A 20,827-nucleotide genomic window follows, 5' to 3' on the forward strand; every position below is an offset into this window, starting at 1 on the left:
TTCCTATAAAATTTACTCTTGCTCTTTATCTCACCTCTGTGAACCTTTTCATTCCTGGTCCTTTATTCTCATAGCTTTCCTTGCTGGTAATGCTTATATATATTGAACTGTGATGCAGAAGTTACCTAAATATCAGTGGAGCCAGAACTGTCACTTAATGAACTATTCTTTTTTTAAACACAGCATGCCAAGCTGGCACTGTGCACCTTGTCCATCCCCCCTTTCAAGGTTTGGAGCTGTTTTTTTCTTAGGGAGAATGTAGGGATATCCTCTTTGCTGAACTTTGGGTTTATTTAATCTGAGGGTTAATCTGATAAAACTCTGCAAGGACAGACATGGAGCCACCAATTTCATGATAATGCTCTTTTAAAGGGTTTTGTTTCTATTTTTATTTATTTACTAATGAGACTAAACAAAAAAATCCTACTTCCCCCCTGCCATTCTATAAATACCTGTAGAGATTGTCTGGGAAATGACACGGGGTTTTGCCTACAGGAATATCTTGCCATACTTTCTAACAAACAGATAAGCATATCCTTTCCTCTGAGATTTTTCCTGCTAATTCTATGTGGAAAAAAAATAAAATCTAAATCATAAAATGAATGTGTTTAAGATAACTGATTTCTTTATTGCTCTGTAAATATCCAAGAGCTGTAGCTGATATTTACTCTGAATCTGTATATGAAACAGTCCAAGCAGAGATAAACAGCTACTGTTTCCCAAGGGGTGTGTTGAACAAGAAAATGAAAATTGGACCCATTTCACTATCACCATGTTTCTGTCTTTTATCAGTGTTTATCCTAAAACAACAGGCATATCTCATTATAAAACAATGTATTTTCAGAGCTCCTTCAAACTATGGGATCATGTAACATAAATAATCAACAAAATTATAGTTCTATTGAGTGCATTATCGGTGAGTCACAGGGGGAAGAGTATAATGCTAGCTATTTCTGTACTCTAGATTAATATAAGACAGCACAAGATAACAAGTTTGGGCTTGAAACAGAAACAATAGATCATAACATTTGCTGAAGTTACAGTCCTATGGGAGAACTCAAACTGGCACACTCTTGGAATGATATTTCTGCCCTATTAATTTCAAATCCAGCCGGTTAGAAAAGTAAGTGTGCCAAAAAATATATAAGGCAAGACATCTGACTTCTCATTGCATTGCTCCTCATATACTCATTTGCCTCCCTGATAATTGAGTGTATGATGAATGTAAAATGATATGTCAGTGCTATGATATAGTTCCCGTTCATGGCGTGCAGATGGAAACTAATGTATGAGGTGCAAGAGAAAAGAAAAACAGACCCATAAGGGTGAAGTGAAATTAACTTCCAAAAAGATCTGAAACCAAGCCTTGCACTCCTAATGGGAGAATAAGAAATAAAGGAGGAGATAGACACAAATCCATTTATCTCCAAGTCTGAAGGAACAATCCCTTCTCTGGTATGCATGATGCAAGTACAAGTTCCTCCTCCAACTTATGATTAGTTTACATAAAATAAAAGCTTTAATGAGAGTGGTGAGAGATCCATGCAAGAATAGCCGGTATCACCAAGTTATAATTTTTGACTTGTTGGCTTATGGAATCTCTTCTCGCTCACTTCCTCAGTTTGATCTCAAAACCAGTTGCACAATTTTTACCATGGAAAGTTCTATCTATCAGCACAAAATCTATCTCCCCACAAAAATGTTTGAGTTCAGCAACTCAGCATTTCCTGAAAAAGCCAGTTTTACTAAATAATCTTGTCTGGCTCAGTCATTTCATGTGCACAAATTCCTCGAAGCATGTAGGTGCTTTGTGCCTGAAGCACATTTCAGTGTGAGACACTTCCATGGGCTTTGTTGAGCCCTGTCAAGTTGAGAGGGGACAAGGTTGCTCAACGTGTCACAAAAATAACCTTCACCTGTAAAGTCACCATGAGGGTTATGAACACTTTTGTATCAAGTCACACTGACTAATGTCTGTGGACACTTCAGAAAATGCAGTACTCTATGGAATGATGTTTATGGTCACGTTCTATCATCATTCTTGCTTGGGCACAAACTGGCAAAATGGTTAAGCCAGCTATAAAGATAGTACCTTTTACACTCCAACACATTAACACCTTCTAGATGCCATAAATAATCCCATGATTAAAGCTTATTTTAATGAGAAATTTTCGCATAATCTCTTTTAATAGATTTTTAACCTCCAGTATCAACACCCTGTAGATGACATTTCTCTTCACAATAAACTTAAAATTTACAGGACATTCCAGATGACTTCAGATAACACCTCATATTATCACAACATTATTTAGAATATATTATAAACTTTCAGAAAAGAAGTCTACAGGAAATCTTAGGTCTAATTTAAATGTGCAACACAAACACCAGGGGAGAAATTATTCTGTTCAACAGCTGTAACATTCTCTAAGTGAAATACAGCTCTGCAGTAGCAGTTAAAAAGCAGTATTTGACTGTATTTTTAATTTACCATAAAAAAAGATAAGGAAGAAACCGCCCACTTACACTTAATACAAAATATGAGAAAAATAATTTCTTTTTATACAGTACACTGTGAATTTAAGCATATGACAGAAACCTAAGGGTAGCCCTAAGCTCTGCTTTCAAACAAGTCTTCTAGTACATTGCTAAGGTGAAACACGTGTTTATCATCAGAGATACAGAACATCAGGAAACTCCTACCATCATCCGCATCAGTGACACTGAAGTTGAGGATGGCGGAGCCTGGGGACAGGTTCTCCATCACAGACGTGCTGTACGAGGCCGTGCTGAACACCGGCGGGTTGTCGTTGATGTCCAGGATGTTGAAGTACACTCGGATGGCCGTGGATTGGCCTCCCCCGTCCTCCGCGCGGACGGTAAGGATGTAGTACTGCTGTGTTTCGTAGTCCAGCGCCCGAGTCAGGTTGAAGACCCCAGTGACAGGATTGAGGAAGAAGATGCCCTCTTCATCATCCTCACTCACGGTGTACGTGATCTCCCCATTGACACCGGAGTCGTCGTCAGTGGCTAGAATGGCGGCCACTAAGGAACCTGCACGGCACGACAGGACAGCACCATCAGGCACTCCGGGGTGGTAAGAGCCAGCTCATCATCAAGCATGAGAGGTATCCTCCAGTAGAAACTCAAACCTTAGTATTTATTGTATGACTGACTTACAAAAGGTTTTTCAAAGCTGAAAGGAACATCATATTCTTGCTTTAAAGGGCTACTAAAAAACCCTAAGAAATGCCCAGGAATGTTTGCTTTTATCTTTAAATGGTATCAACTGGGGCAAAAATACCTTTTCTCCTGATAGGTATTGTCTTTCTAGGACTCAAAGGACCTTCTCATTCCTCTGAAACCTTCTAGATATTTCTTTCTAAATGCAGAAACCAAGATGTCAGTACATACCATATATCCCAGCTCCACATTTAAGCAGTGCCTTCGCAGGGTAACTGCGGTTAGAAAACTAGAAACCTTATAGGGCTTCGTTCTTTGCTGTTTTCTGAAATTCAACTCCTTGTGAATCTGTGCCATTATTTTCATTTCTGCATAGCTGCCCTTGCACAACTGACTAAAGTTTGGAAATCAAGTGTCACGTTTTAGTATTTCAAACACTAATTATAATTAAGATCAGCTCATTTCCAGGAAAATAGATAATTTAATTTCTTTTCTGTGGAACCAGATGAACTATGTGCGTTACAGCACAGTACGCTATTTTTGAGCAATATGATAATGAAAACTTCTTGTATCATCAGAATGAAGAATAGTGCTACAACCCCCTTTAATCCACCTGGATATGATGGTATCATTGACACCCATTTCATAACCTCAAGCTTTAATGTTTCTTTAACTGCAAGGGGAACAGGGATTACTCTCTGGGATAGAGAGAGGAACCTCCAAGGGTTCCTCTCTCTATTCCAGAGCTATCCAACGGCTCACAGTCCTTCCCCTTTGGGTGAGCCTACTCTGGGAATGCTGGAGAACGGAACAGGAGAAGATGAAGTACTTCAAGTACAAAATCAGCCTATTTCTTCTTTCGCCATCCACCACTGCTAAGCTGGGTATAAGGCACTAATGTACACCCCATACATGATTAACGAGAGAAGCCTCATCTTAATGTGGAGGGAATTAGGATTGCCTATTCCAGGGTTGTTCCTGCTGAAAGAGACCAAGCCTCAAGACTGAGCAACAAGAGAAAAGAGCATGGCTGAGGATCTACAACCAAACCACCCTGTGCTACATAGACATCTCAGTTACTTCCAGATCAGATTCCTGAGGCACAGCTGATTGCACTGTAATCCTGAAAGGCAAACCACCATCGAATTTTGGGACAGGGACTGTGGGGCAGAGTGGAAAAGTTGGAGGCATAAGGGTAATCTTGGTTGTCCCAAATTGAGACTCTCATGCCTATGAAAGCCCTAATAAAAGCTGGAAAGCTATCACCATGTCATTTGCATCTCCTTTGTTTATTCATGTTTTAAAATAAGCTTCTGAGATGCTGCAGTTACTGATACTGGCAGATACTGCTTTTGTATTAGCAGTCTGTATAAAATCTTGGAAATTATTTAATAGAGTACTTTTGTTGCAAGTAATATTCATTTCTCATCTGGAGACATGTAATAGAGCACAGTTTTTGAAAGCTTTATTTGATGTAAATATTTTCTAGCTTACAACCCAACTTTTAAGCATCAAAACACTCTTGCATACGAAACGAGCTTTAGAAGAAGAAAACAACGGAAGAGGTCAGTGATCATATTTCCATTTCCTATTTACCTGGAGTGGCATCTTCTGGGATGTCAAAGGAATACACTGGCTTGGAGAATTTGGGGATGTGGTCATTGACGTCGCTAACAGTGATGTTTATCCTCATGTCTGAGGACTGCAGGCCGTCATCTGCACGGACCAGCAGGGAGTACTTGGAGCGGCGCTCCCGGTCCAGGCGCTTGGTGGCGATCAGCTCCCCTGACTCGGGGTCAATGTGGAAGCTGTCATCCGCACCGCTGATAATAGTGTACGTCACCAGGGCATTGGCTCCCTAAGGAAAAACAGAAGTGGTCAAATCAAGTTATTCGCCAGGAAAACCACATCATAACTTTCAGTAAGACAAGAATCGTTCCAGTAACTGCACTTGGCGAATATTTTTCAGAACAGTTTCCTTTAATAAACAGCCTTCCTGCCCAGTCCCTGCTTCAGTCCCACAGTAAAGACGTGTACGCTCACAGTTTTTATTTATGAGATGTGAACTGATGAGATTGCCCAGATATTTTTTGCTCCACTTTTCATAAAAGGATTGCATCCAGTCAGTACCACAAAGATCTGATATCTGTTTTAATTTCAAGCCAGCATCACCGAGCAATGTAACATCTTAACAAGGATCAATGTTTATTCTTGTTTTTTGTTGGAAGGTTAAATTAAATCCCTGGTAGTGGGATCAGCTCCACATTTCTTGCTTTCTGGAGGTGGGATGGAGAAGGCAGGAGAGGGAGGACCTGGGGCAGCCACGCAGCAGTTCCCCCAGTCAACACATGGCAAGAGCTCCCGGTCAGGAAACACTCATGAGGGCTGTGCTTGCAGCAGCCCCTCAAAGGTCAGTTTCTGCAAGGAAATACATTTACCCCTGTAAATAAAAAGCCTCCAAGTGACAAATCATGTGTCATTAAAATCACATTTCTGATCTGTGCTGGAAGTCAAAAGCTTTTGGGTCAAAAAATCTCACTCGTCCTTGGAAAAAAGGGATTCATGTGGACTTTGAGCATTTTGGTTGAAAGGAAAATTAAGGAAAAATAATGTTATGTAGAAAAATGTCATGTTCTTTTTTTTTCCAAGACAGGCTTAAGGGCTCTAAAGCCGGTGACATGTAACATGGGATACATGTACCTATACCCTGTGTGCTGCTGATGCCTGACAATATGTTTTGGTGGGTGAGCAGATATTTATCGTGCCCTCATCTGGTGCCAGGCCAAAGCTAAGGTGTCACATCTGAAACCTGCTGCTGGCACAAAAGTGGCACTTCTGAGGTGAACAACAGATCAAAAAGATCAGGGAGAAAGAAATTCTGTAACTGCTCCAAACACTCTTGCCTAAAAAAACAAATTAACAGAGATAAACACCTGCTCGTATTTGTGAGAGGAGAGACAAGTGTTAGTTACCCGACCTTACCAGACTGCCAAACTTTCTCTTTGGGGTGTTGTTTCAGAGAGTTGGACTGAGCTAACTGATAAAATGAAATTTAGAAAGAAAACAGGGTTGTGCAGGTGCCCAGCCCTGATGAGCTGCATGCAGTGCTTCAGCTGTGTGCTCAGGTGTACCTAGGGGATGTCACACGCTTTCCTCCAATTGTGTGGCTTAGCAAAAACATCTGATCAGAATTTCAGATTTCAGGTCAGAGGTGACCACATTCTTCACCCCTTGTTTGACCAGCCACAGTCCTTCTAAGAGAGTGCAGCTATAACCACAGCCACCTGCAATACTGGTTTATACACAACCTAGGTGAGAAGCAAAACAAAACACAGATATGTAAAACCTACTAAAAAGCTGTAGAGAAATTTCCTAGCAACAAGTGACTTTAAAAAGTGTTAGAAGCTTTTGGAATTGCTAAAGCTTTTGGTACCACTTAGCACCTAAAGAATGTATTTATATCTTTTCTCAGATCTCTATGATGCCCTTATAGCAGACAAGGATCTGAAATTTGCTGCCTTCATACTATCGTTATAAAATATTACTAAGAGACATTCTTGTACACCTCTCAGCCATGTGAGGGTTCTGACATCCTTTGGAAGCGAAATCTTTGATTCTGAAAGTGAATGTCATGTGAATGTCTGAAAGGGTAATGTCGCAGGAAGATGATATGAAAAACAAGGAGCATTCACTGTGCCCTCAGCTTTACAGAAGGGGGGAAAAAAGGTAAGTATCTTGACCCTAAACTGCACACAGCTAAGAAAACTTCAGCTCTTCATAATGAGTTTGAGCTACAAATGTTCTGGTAGGGAAACTGAAATCCTCCCTTTTTATAGAAAAGATTGACTAGTTTCTCTCTGAGGTAACAAATCGCTTCCCACTGGACGGAGTGCTTCAGGATGGATAACACATGAGACACAATCTAGGAATTGTCAAAAAGAGGCTGGAGCATTGCTAAAATCTTAGATATACTTGCCATACCATAACAGAGAGTGGTAGTTCAATATTTGTTTCTTCCTAAAATAAATACAAACAGCTAGAATTTTTGTTACAGATGTACATCTTTCCAAAATCCTGGGTTTTGTCTGTATATCAGGCTACTCCCAGAAAATAAAGGGAAGAACAAAAAATTCATGATCACATTTGTACCATTCCTATGGGTGTTCCAGTGGTTCCCTCTGCAGTAGTAAGATTAAGTACACCAATTAACAATCACAGGAAGACTAACCAAGCTAACACAAAAAAGGGTAGGAATAAAATTCTCTTGAGGAGGTTGAATTACCCTATTATTTGAATGCAAGAACTGCTCATTGTTGTCAAGTGTAACCCCATACTTTAATGACAACACAAACTTCTTTGCATGTTCACATTGACTTTTTAGGCCTTTTCCTTGTGGAAAGAATCAGCTCAAACAAATGAAAACAATATCATTAACATTTTCATAACTTACTTTCTAAAATAAATGATTGCATCAATAGCACTGTAGTTTCTTAATAGCACCTTAGTTTTGCAGTGTCCTCATAGTAATGAATCTAACTGGGCAAAACTATTTTGCAAACAGGTTCACGTACGGAGCACATATTTTAGCATTATTTCTTTTTCTCTCTTTTTGGTAAAATAAAACCTTCTTTAGGAAAGAATAATATAGATATTATTTAGATCTAGTCAAAAGGAAAGCAGGCATTACCAAAAGTTTTCTTGTTCTCCAAGGTTTGTCTCACATTAATTTTATTGCACACCTTGAAACTGGGCTCAAATACAACATTTTGGCTTCAAAGTTAATTTAGTTCTCAGTCAGTAACTCTTAATCACACACTGGGCAGTCGAGCACCTTCACCACATCACTGGGTACTGTGTGTGATGAGACTGGTAACAACACCATCTAAACCCAAAATGTGGGGCACGTTTTGGCATTAAGAGATGTTAGGAAAATGTTAACTCATTACATACAAACCAGTTAGCAGCCTTCAAGTAACAGAGTAGTTGTCTCCTTTGCTCGTATGGTTTTGCCTCCGTGTGACTCCATGATACTGAACAGAGTTTAGTGAATGACTGCAATGATTCCTGAGGCCAAGCTCTCACAAAGAGACGAAGGGAACAGGTAAAAACATATTTCCAGCACTTTTAGTACCAACATTCAAATATGAAACCATGCCCCTACCTCATCAGCGTCCATGGCTGTCAGCTGCAATATTTTAGATCCATCTCCTATATTCTCTTCTACGGTCAGATCGAGCATATCTGTGGGGAATACTGGTGGGTTGTCATTGATATCCTGAAGTGTTATTTCAACCTGTAAAAAGCAGGAATCGGAAAAAAGCTGCGTGAGCCCTAAGTGCTGATTGGACCTGAATGTTACAAATCATGCAATTCAGAAAGAAATCAGGTAAATTGTTCTTAATCACGTGAATTAGCACATTCCCAAATCACACCAACAACAGGAAAAGCCCCTCTAGATATTAAAATTCCACATTGTTATAAAATACTCATAGGAAAGCCTCTAACATAAATAAAGTTAATTTGACTTGTTGATAGCAACTGATTTTAAATGGTCCTAGTCTAGTTTACATTGGAAAAGATCCACTGATAGACTGTCATTGTAATCCTCAAAGTCGGACCCTGGAGAGCAGCTGCCAAGTGCCGGGGCAGGAGATCGCTCAACCATTAAATGCTGCCTGACACAAAGATGAGGTGGTGTAAAATTCTCTCTGAAATGTTTATATATTGGCAACTCTCTGTTCGGAGAGAGGAAAAAACACCCTTGCACTTAATATATTTTATAAAAAATAATCTGTTTTTTTCTCTCTCTCAAAGCTCTCCCCTAATCGCAAACATAAACGTTACTTTAGAAGCACCCACAAGCATCTACTCTCCTTGCCTATCCACAGCTCAACTAATGTTCTTTTCACATGCCATATTTGTGTGCTTTTCCAAATAATAATGATAGTTCCTGAAAGGCTGTTGTGTGATCATTATTCCTAGTTTTTCATAAGCAAGATTGCTGCCCCGTTGATGCGAATTTAAAAAGATGCAGAGCTACGTTTTCCTGCGTTGCTGGGTATGGAACGTAGTATTCTAAAACAGAAAAACAGGACACAGCTGTTTTACATTTACCATAAAAAAAAAAGGCTTGTTTTGGACCCAAAATCCTGAACAGTCACCAAACTCTGAAGACCCTCAAGGAGAAAAGGGGTAGATGAAGGAACTCTTACCAAGGAACAGAGAAAGGTAGAGAGAGGGCTGTTGCACGGGAAGGGAGGCAAAGGGATGGATAACTTAAAGATACCTAGACTGACAGACAGAATATTATTTCCACTACAATATCTGCCATGCTGTTATGCACAAGGGTTCTCCCTGCACTTAGTTGAAAATAGATGTGTTGGGCTGCTCTGGATACAATCAACGCAGACATTTTTGGTGATTTGAAGTCTATGATTCTACTATTTCTAGTCCCCTGTCTTAACGTTTTCTTTTTTTTTCCTGTTTTCATACAGACCACCAGTTGCCAAGACATTCTGACTTGATCACCAGGACAATCCCAAAGACAAGCACTTCAGTGACAGAGTCTTGGCCATCCCTGCAGAACAACTGAGTCACCTGGGCTCACTTGCAGCATCTCTCCCCAGGCACTCAGTGGCTGCACACCAAGGCATTGGTTCTCTGTGGGCTTCCTGAGGCCACATTCCAAAGGATGCTCCATCTTTGGTCCTCCCAAAGGCAAACATTTTAGAAAGTCTCACACCAGAGCTAGACTTTGTGACAGGACAGGTTTGTTGTGTTGTACTACTGTCCATCATCAAAGATACTGAAAATCTAAATTGCTGTAGACACGTAAATATTCTGAGGGTGTATTTGATCCCAGTACATCAGTCTCTTTTGCCTCAGAGGAAGTTTCGAAGGCAGAGAAGGCTGCAAGGAGCTCAGCTATTTCCCTGATAAGCATTTTTGCACCAACAGAATTTCTTCAGAGGGTAGAGAGCTTTAGACTATTGAGAACACATTTTGGTTACACTGGTTGGTGGTCAGTATATACACCACACAAGCAGACACTTTCCACCTGGGGATCTAAGCCATCCTGTCACCTCAAGTAAGTGAGGTTTTTTTCTTTTAATTTTTAATATTTTTTTCAGTCTGTATTCAGTATTTATGCCCATGATTGGCTATTGTTACTGCCAGCTTGTCAGAACTTTCCCACGGCATTACAAAGAACTATCTTTAAAAACAGAGGAATTGCTACATTAATATAATATTAGTATAATATTAATATTATAGCTATATGTGCTGGAAGTGGAGACAAAACAGTGGTCTTTTATAGAAGGTCATTATTTATTTATCCCATATTTAATCCCTTTGACCATTCACAAATGGTACAAAAAACAACTCATGGCCTGAGACAGATTAACCCAGAAGGTTTTATCACTAACTTTAAAGGAGCACTGACCAGAGCATCACAAGCAATGACTGACAACTAACTAATGAGACACAAACTTTCAGGGAATAAACCAGCCTAGGTCGGTTTTCAAGGAGACTCCTGCAACTGGGTGACAATGAATCAGAGAAATGGGAGAGGTGTGGCAGAAATAAATGACAAACGAAGGATTTTGCCAGCGCTCCTTGCCAAGAGGGTCCTGCCCCATGAACTGGCACAGCACACTCTGCCTGCTCTCCTCCTCAAAGAACAGCATTTCCCCAGATAGGGTTTCAAGGTAAAGCAGCTGCACAGCTCTGTAATTTATTTATTCATACCACACATGTCATTCACAGCTAATGTTTCAGCTGCGGGTGACATTTCACCACCAGAACCCATTTTCATGATGAGAGATCACCCGTTGTACAAATCATATGAAAAATATATGACAACTTCTGGGGGGTTTGGGATGGGAGCTGTGCATTGCCTACAGCCTGCATAATGCAGAATAGTGAGAATCCAAGGATACAGATGGCTAAGGGTTGTGGGACAAATAAATTAATTATAAAATCAGATTCCAGAGAACTGAAAAAGAAGGAGAAGAATAATAGAGCTAATTTTATTCTGAAAATTCAGTTCACAAGTAAACAAAGACGTATTTTATACTGAAGATGCGCTTTAGATGGTGGAAAAATAAGGAATTCTCAAATAAGGAAGAGACATTTTTAGAAAAGACCACAACTTCTTTAAAGAGCATTTACACCATGATTTACTATTTATCCACAGGGCTTAGATAATGTGTATTGCTCCATAATTCCCCATTGGCTAAATCTAATTAGCATTCGTGTTTAAATCTATCTTTTTACTTCTGCTTACACACAGTACTGCAAAAACTAAGGAATAAAATCCTTGGATGCACTTGTTTGCAGGGATTTTGCTTAAGTAATCACAGAATGGTTTGGGTTGGTAGGGACCTTAAAGATCATCTTGTTCCAATCCCCTGCCTTGGGGAGGGACACCTTCCACTAGACCAGGTTGCTCAGGGCCCCATCAAACCTGGCCTAATGCATTTATGAGAAAGACTTGAGAAAAATCTTCACATTTTCCCCAAAACAAGAGTCCATTAAGCTTCATTCAGAAAATACACATCCTGAGTGAGATTGGATGTAAAGTGAATGTCCAGTCTTCTATTCAGGAGTTAAAAAAATTAATTTAACTTTGAAAATATTTCAGCAGTTCTGACACCAAGCAGAGGCCCACAGGAGAACCACAACCACAAAGTCTTTTATGCCACAGGGCACTGGAAGATTGCAGCATATCTTATCACATCTTTAACAGGGAAGAAAAAAAAGTCCACAAAGCTTTAATCAAAGATCTAAACTAAATCTCTTCCCAACCAACTTCTTCTTTCTAATCCCATATTACATTTGCCTAAAGATATCGATGTGTGTCATTTGGATTTCTGAAATACATGGTTTGATTAATATCATATGCTACCCATTAATAGTTATGTTCAATCCTGCCTTGGACTTAATGAAGGCAAGACAAGGTGGTCATGACAGTATTACCTGTTTGTACCACAGGAATCATGTTCAAAAGGGTCTACAGATCACGTGCTATGCTCTCAGCTTGCACTGATGGCAAACCAGCAATAACAACAAGTATGAGAAAAAATATTTAGGAAACCAGAGGCCTCAAAACCTCAAATACACCACAGGAAAAAAGACAAAGAGAGCTGAAGAGAGTTGTCCAAGCCTTGGAAGGAAGGAACCATTACCTGCCAATGCCTATAGAACTGTAGGAAGCAACATGCCCAGGCTACACCAAAAGTGATAATCATCACCCCCTTCTCCAAATCTATCCAACATGGGGAATAATCTTGCCTGACCTCAAACCCAGCAGTCAATGCAACTCTAGGACGCAAGCCAGAGACACAAACCAATCACCTGAGCCACTCACCTTGGACTACTCAAAGTACTGTACTATGGACAGACTCAAGAAAAAAAAATTCTGCAACTTTCTGTCTGACAAATCCTCAATTCCCATTTATATCAACAGCATCTTTAAAATAGGACCCAAAAGTTCTTACTGCCACTCAAAGGACTCAAACAGAATAAAATACAGCAGCAGCAAAGGTAGTGAAGAGTGTTTGCACCTTTTTAATTCTCTAACTTGCTCTCTCCAGTGGTCCATGAACTGATGGGGGCTTTGCTCCTCTGAACAGCCTTGAATTTCTGCAGAAGCCATGGGAACATACATAGTTACAGACCCTTCTAAATCTGTTAACACTATGATGGAAAAATTATTAATAGATTCAAAATATTGCCTTGGTTTGTTTGTTCAATGGAAAATGAAAAAATCAGAAAGCTTTGTTCCACATGCATGTAAATCTCCACAAAATTATCCTAATTTTGTACAAATTCTAGTATAGTGCTTTTTCTTCACACATTTAATGCATCTAGAAAAGACAGAAAATTAAAGCTTTCCTTCACAGTTTATTTGTCAGAAAAATACATGTTGTTTATTAACTAAGCCTCGTAAAATAAACACAATAATTTTACATATCCATTTCTAGGCAAACTCTCTTTGGGTGGGTTTTTTCATTTGTTTGTGTGCTTGTTTAATGTTTGATTCCAGCTATAAAACTAAGATGCAAAAACACGGACATACAACAAACCACAGAGATCAGCAATAGAAAGTCAAAACAATTCCACAAATTTCCCCGTGTGTGAACGAAATTTCTCCTTCACAGGCTTAATAACATTCTCACAATAATGCCGTGGCCCTGCCACTGTTACAGATGGCCAACCCATGCTGCAGCCTGTTGTCACAGACATTTTCAAAGCAGAGAAAGTATTAATTACCTTGATCTTGTTAAGACTCTTATTTGCTGCTCAAATTAGCCTCTTGTGGCTTTTTTTCCTCCACAAACAAATTCAGAACAGATTGAGGCAGGGTAGCACTCACCTCAAACAATTCTGCCTCAATTTAACCGCAGATGGAAGAAAAGTAGTTATTTTCTCCATTCAGACAAACCTTAGGTCTTAACAGATATAAGGAATCACACCAAAACCTCAAGTGTTAAAACACATCGATCTATTTAAGCATTTAGAGAACATAAACTTGAACACAGGAAGTCACTGGGAAACTCACTGTTCTATCAAAATGTTGCCTTTACTTTGAAAAAAGTAGAAAATACCCTCCTTGAATTAATTGATAGCACTTATGAGGAGTGTCTGTGAAAGGGACTCTTTCATCTCATCACATAGAGTGATGCTGCAGTGTAAAGTATTCAATAGCTTCATACTTTGCACATGGTTCTGAAAACAATTTATTCTATGCAGGCAAGGAGAAATGCCATTATGACAGAAATAAAAAAAAGTATTTTTTGGGTTAACCAATGAGTTGCATTTGAATAAACTATTCTTAAGCTTATTCAAAATAATTTGTTGAATTAAGAAACAGTTGCTAGAAGATGAAGTGTCACATCTTAGAGCAAAAACACCAATTCACTTCAAAAATACTAGTACCCCAGACGACTGGTCCTGAACAGGCTAGACAAATTCCATGCTCAACATAAAAAGCTTAAAATGAGAGTTTTATTCTGGAATAAGAAATTATTTTAGTGACCAAAGTTACCGGGTTTATGAGCTACCAAAGTATGTAAAATAAAACATCGCACTGGAAGGTACTGTGCCAAATTCTATCCAAACATAACACCTTTTATAAACCAATGGGTTCATTTGGCCAGAACTTATCCTTCTGCTTTATTACAGTTAATAACATTTAATTTCCTTTTATTTCAAAGTGAGGAGGCCTTACAGACAGAATACTTTTCTGAAGTTCTTCTATCTATTGAATGAAAATGAGGGGAGAAAAAGGATGACACAGGAAACATGAGTGAGCTCATGTGGCAGCAGCAAGTTTCCCTGGGAGTCCCAAAACGCAAGCAGTAATTCTTGCTTGGGGCCACCCCATCCATGGAACACATTCAGTCTGAGATCTATAGATAGAGCACAATCTAAGAAGAAAGGAACTCCCAGATGTCTCACATGTTCGACACTTCTTCAAACAGTATTTGATTAAAGATTAAACAGAGCGGAAAGGCAACAGCTTTTCTTTCAATTTATATGTCGTTGAGTCATTCTTCTTCCCTTTGCTTGCTGCCCTGATGTTCACTGCCTCTCTCAAGAGACACCATCTAACAATCTCCAGGCAGCATGATCACGCATCACCCTGAAGACTTTGTTCATGCTTAAGTCATTCTATGATCCTTCATCTTAAAAAAATTATGGAGCTTATTCTTTGCTGGAGACCATGGCAGTGCATTATCAATATGAACAGAATAAAAGTGAAAGGATTTTATTTCCTCCTCCCTTGATAAATACTCTAAATTCAGGATGATAAAAGGAAAGAATTCAACTATTAATTTATCCCGTCCACGTAACTGACTGAACAACCTGGCCAACACTAGTAATTTTTTTTCCTGCCTCCATCACTTCAGCCTTTTTCTTCATTAAGCAAACAATGCTTCACTAATCCTGAAAAATACACATGCATGTGTAGATTCCTTTTTTTATTGATGTGAGTAATCACACTGGCTGCTCACATCAGTGAACTTATGGTTATACTAAGTGCTTGAGGACCAGTGCACGCGTGCTTCCTCTGAACTGTAAGGTCAAGGAAAAGGAAAGATTTAGCATCAGAGTACAATGTATTTCTGGAAGTGCATTTCCAGAAAGAAAAGAAGAAAAATCCTCTTTAAAAAAATAAATTTATATATATATATATATATATATATATATATATTTCTAAAAAATAAAATTTCTAATAATGATAAAACCCCATAGGCTATCTTGAACCAGTTTCCCCACCTTGCTCTGAAATACTGGGAAACAGTAAGTGTGAGGGGGGGGGAAATTATATTTGAAAACTACTTGAATACCCAATAACAGCAGAGCTCAGGAAGGTGAAAAACCTGAATTACAGATTCATGCGTATTTACAATTTCCACAACAAGATGGAAAGCCCATTTATAAAGAAAATGTCTTGGGACAAGGCAATAGCTTTTGCTGAGGCTGAAGCTGAATGAGGCATCTGAATATCCCATTTTCCGGGAGGCAAACAATCCCAGCACACGCTAGCACAATAAAAATCACATTAGTCTATTGTGCTGCAGGCCAGCAAACCTGTTAAATAGAAATACAAAGTTGTTAAGAATCCCACTATTAACAGGGGGAAGATTGCAGCCGGGGAGAAAATGTGGAGAAAAAGCGCTAAAAAGGCACTGTTTGGAGACCAAAAAAAAGCCAAGTTTGAGCATCCAGGGGCAGCAGCAGTCACTTGATCTTTGAAATTTGGGGTAACACCTTTGGAAGAAATCAGTGTAGTGAATACTTTCCAAACTCCTTTTAGTACATTTCAGGCAAAATCCTTAATTTTAGGTGGTGATGACAATTGCTTAGGCAATAGATGGATGTGTCAGCAATCAGACCTTAGACACTGAGGATCTCTCCATGCAAGGACAGCAAGGCACAAGACCAAATTTCCAAGTCTGAGCTCAAGAGCACCTTAACAAAAGACAGGATGTGGAACCTGTCCTGGGCTACCCCACTGCCCACTCCAGTCACCCGAAGGCAAATAAAATATTGAGCCAATACAAGACAACAGTCTGAGCCCATTTAGAATAGGGATTATATAGAAATACTTCCTTTTCTTCACAGAATCAGGAATTACTACTGACTACCAGCCTTGAAATTGCTTGGAAACTTAGGGCTCAGTGTATTTTGGAAACATGTTTCACTTTCTCTGTTAAACAAACACGCATGGAGTCTTATAAATCTTACTATGATATGATGGAATTTCCCAGGTAATCTTAATCCGTGGGCTCTAATTCCAGTATTTTAACATCACATAACTTTCCTGGAGTTAATATCATATGGTAAAGTTTAGTAAGGTTGATTTGATGTTTTGCAATCAAGTCACTTTTATAAAGCATCAATATAAAATGCTGGGAGATCAGAGTGCTTTCAAGAACTCAGTGACTTAACTGACACTATCAGAAAAATCATAAAATCATAGAATAGTTTGGGTTAGAAAGCACCTTGAAAGACCATCTAGTCCAGCTCCTCTTCAATGAGCAAGGACATCTTCACCTAGATCAGGTTGCTCAGAGCCCAATCCAACTTGGCCTTGAACGTCCCCAGGGATGGGACATCCAGCATCTCTCTGGGTAACCTGTGCCACTGTTTCACTGTCCTCATCGTGGAAAATTTCTTCCTTATATTAGTCTAAATTAAAAAGAAGCTGATTTCTTCTGTTGTCTCTATGAAATATTGATCTTAATGCTGCAAAGAAAAGGTGCAGTAATTTGTTTCGTTTTCTCTCCCTTTTTTTCTCTCTGTTAAGGTGACCACTGGGAGTTGCACTGCCTGGAGTCTTGATTAAATGTTTCACTGCATCCAGAACACTTCATCATGCAGCATAGCCAAAATCTATTATGGCTTGCAAGTGACTCATGCTTTAGCTATGAGAAAACCATAATAAAGAACATTTTACATAAAAATGCCCAAAAGGTTGGTAATTTAATCCTGATTCTAAGTAGGTATGCAAGGTCTCTGCGTCCAGCCTGTGCAGACAATAAGGCATTGTCTGGAAATGCGTTACCTACTGTGGTTACATCTAACTTTTCACCAAAGTCCAGATGAAAGACACTGAAAAGAAACATTCTTGTCCCCAGCAAAAGGCCACTAGCCAGGACAGGACATTGGTACTTTCAAGCCAGAAGAGAAAAAAAAAGTTTTTCTAAAGCAAAAGCAAGCCATGCTGCCATCCCTGCTCTTTCTGAACTCAATATTTTAAAGTAATTTAAGTGCTACATCATTTTCTACTCTCTCAAAAGAGGCACAGTCTCACATGCAACAGAGGGAATTAAAACTGGGTTAAGGTAAGCACTACTCAAACCTTGGCCAATTTAAGAGAGCAACAGCACGCTGCCTTTAAAACACACAGTAAAACATACAGAATGATACACATGGAAACCCAGGATAATCCAACTTCAAAATTAATGACAGATAAACATCCAATTGGTACAAGGGATAAAAATTATAAGAAATGCCACAAGCAATCCTGGTTTTCCACCCTTCCCTACTAAAACCATAATGAAATATGGGTTACTTTGTCAAGTACTGCTAAATGAGTAAAATGTCAATATTCCTACAGTTTAAAAAAGACATTGATTGTGTGAATAAGTTATTTTGAACTCCATTTCAACAGGACCAATTAACATACAAGGACCTCTTCCAGGTCTGCCCAGAAATTTCAATCCAGTGGGACCAAGGCATAGCTGGGCTGGCACCAAGGACCATGAGCTGTCCTAAAAGCACCCATGTGTGGCACATATATCTGAGAAAGGCCTGGTTGCTGTACAGCCCACCTGGTCAGAGCAGGCACAGGGACAGACACATGCCAGAGATGCTGCATGTCCCCTCTCCCACCTAGTAACAAACCCTATTCCAAATACCTGCCAAACCAACACAAACACTTGGCAAACACTCGCTAGTGAGGTTTTTCTTCTTAAGATTTTTTTTTTTAAATACTCAGTATACATTTGGGAACCATTTAGTTTATAACTTTGCATTTAATTAAATGAGGTCTACTGCCATGTAATAAGAAATGGATTGAATTGGTAAGAACATTTTAGTGCATGCCAAAAAAAAAAAAAATAAAAAAAAGGATAAAGTCAGAAAACGCAAGTATTAGCAGTTCAAGAATGGGAATGTCACACCTCTAAATTAAAAAGTCACCTAATTAAACTTACAGGTGTGACATTTAAGACACACACACTCATCAAGACAATAGGATAAATCCATTCCATTGCTGAAGGATGCCCAAACAGCAAAAGAAAGGTTCTTTACCCAGAGACATGGTAGTACAAGCTTTGCCACAGGCAATTAAGAAAGCACAGATTTTTCTTCTCTGAGTGGAAAAGAATTAAAGATATAGGACTGAATACCGACTGATGTTCTGCAGTGTTACAGGAGTTTTACAAGTGGCACCTTTCCGAGAAGAAACCCTATATGAATCTAAACAGATTTCAGCCAATAAAACACATAAGGCCAAAGTGTTACGTTCCAGTTTCACATTTAGAAGAACAGAGACATTTTACAGAAATGCCTAAAGGTTTTTCTAAAACAGGCTGCTAAGCAGGGAACTGTGGGGGCTAGAAATTCCAAGTATTTCTGCATCCTCCTACAAATTTCAGGGAAATGCCCTCCTCACCATATTCCTCATTTGCAGGCTGCAGGCTTATTCAGCAGCTTCACATCTGCTCCTGCAGCATCGGGGAGGGTCCTTTCCCTGTGGCCACAGGCCACTTGAGGCCAGAAAGGCTTTTCTATGTGGCCACAGATGGAGCTTTTCATGTGGGTGCCCTCAGCAGAGCCAGCTGACAATCAAGGCTATGGTGGTAGCGTCATGAACTTCAACTTACTGGGCACACTGGCCCTCCTTTATCCACTTTTCTCCCATATATCAGAATTTTTATTTAGGCAGCGTTATCTTCATGCAGATCTTACCCCACTTATCTTTTTGATCCCTCATGACTATGCAACCTTTACTACTATTATCCTTCTGGATAATAGTAGACTGCTGCACTGTTTATTAGACCTGGACAAAAAAGAAAGTCCTCTATGCCTCCAAAACCTAGCTTTTCTGCCCAACAAAATTCAACTGGTCTATATCACCTCTTCTTGAAAAAATTGCTGTTTCTAGTGATGAGGTTTTGCAGTAAAGCCCTTCTTGAAGCTGAATAAAGAAAACTATATTGCATTGTCACCAAATGTGAAGATTCAAATTTATATGTAACTACAAGCTTTGATCTCCAGAAATATTCTGAATGGTTGAATAATACCTTTTTTTTTTTTTGGCCTGGAAATGTGGAAGGTGGCTGAAGCTCAGTTTGTAAAATTCTTCATGTCAGCCAACAATTTTAGTTTCCCTCACTTACCTTTTGAATTTTCTTACTCAGCTGTTGGACTTTGGATTTGACACAGAAGCATTAGAAAATCAAGCATTAAAGCCTAATTAAAAGGAACATTTCAAATTTATCATTTCATCATATCTGTAAATATATACATGAACCTTGTGCACTGAAGAAATACAAAGTGAAAAACCCCAGGCATTCACAGAAATTGTTGGAGTAACTGGAACAGTGTGCTTATGTGGGATTCTTACAGTCATCTTCCTTAATAAAGGATATGAAGTGTTTTATTTGAGCATAAATTCAGAGATTTGACTTTTATTGGTTCTTAAATATCCGCTACATCTTCCCTAGATGTAGAACCTACATCAAACTATGAAGTTACGCTCTCTGGCCCCTGCAGTCAATAATGAGAACTTTTAATAGTCCAAATCCTATACTGACATATTACATCTCTCTCCCCCAATACCCATGACTTCACACCACAGCCAACCTTCTTTGATTTCAATGTGTTTAAAGAGGACGCCTTAAGGGAATAGAGACTGTAGGCATATGTATATACAACAAATGAGCAGAGTAAACTTATTTATCAGTTTCTGTGGTTAATTCCTTCCTCAAATGGTTGACTAAAATGCTTTTCAGTCCTTCTAGCCTTAGTGTAGTACTCTGTTGGGCCACCTGGGAGGAAAGGACATAGGTCAATGCCTGGTGATACAGTTTGCCCTGCAGCCCTGCTATGGGACACTCCATGACTGACCTGGGGACACTTCACAGCTACCTGCTCCCAAAGGACATTAGACAAATATGGTTTTATTGTGGATAGTCCTGAGCAAGCCCTGATTACTGAGTCAGAAATATCACCAACAGTTGACAACTATAATACAAACACAGCTGCTAGGAGGCTACTTGGTCTACTCCAGACAGAGACTGACCAAACCAAAGCCTCCCTTCAATCAAGTAAAAACTAATTTTGAGCTTTGATACTCTTAGTAAACTTTAAAGGAAAAAAAAAAGAAGAAGAAAGAAATATACTGGCATTTCTGCATATCTTAATTTTAGTGTGGCAGGAAGCAGATATACCACAAGAGAATGGTTCTCATGGTATTTCAGGCATAAGAGAAACCAAAGAACCTTTTCTTGTTCGGGTCCCTGTCTGATGTCCCCACTAAAGCTGCTCAGCTATCCCTTGTATTACAGCACTTGGGTTTTTCAGCTATTATCCTGATTGTGCCAAATCTTTGATCTTTTGAAAGTTCACC

General features: G+C 39.3%; 1 protein-coding gene across 1 annotated transcript in view; it reads right to left on the minus strand.

Annotated features, from left to right (window-relative positions):
* The window catches only part of FAT4 (FAT atypical cadherin 4), a 128,556-nt gene that overhangs the window by 54,754 nt on the left and 52,975 nt on the right, over positions 1-20,827 (minus strand). Inside the window, exons 2-4 of the mRNA XM_027690029.1 lie at positions 8,342-8,473; positions 4,777-5,038; positions 2,701-3,051 (exon numbers count right to left, since the gene is read on the minus strand). Of these exons, the coding sequence (XP_027545830.1) occupies positions 2,701-3,051; positions 4,777-5,038; positions 8,342-8,473 (745 nt within the window). The remainder of the gene's footprint in view (positions 1-2,700; positions 3,052-4,776; positions 5,039-8,341; positions 8,474-20,827) is intronic.

The sequence above is a fragment of the Neopelma chrysocephalum genome, unplaced genomic scaffold, assembly GCF_003984885.1.
Source record: "Neopelma chrysocephalum unplaced genomic scaffold, ASM398488v2 Primary Assembly neopelma1_79, whole genome shotgun sequence".
NCBI classification, from domain to species: Eukaryota; Metazoa; Chordata; class Aves; order Passeriformes; family Pipridae; genus Neopelma; species Neopelma chrysocephalum.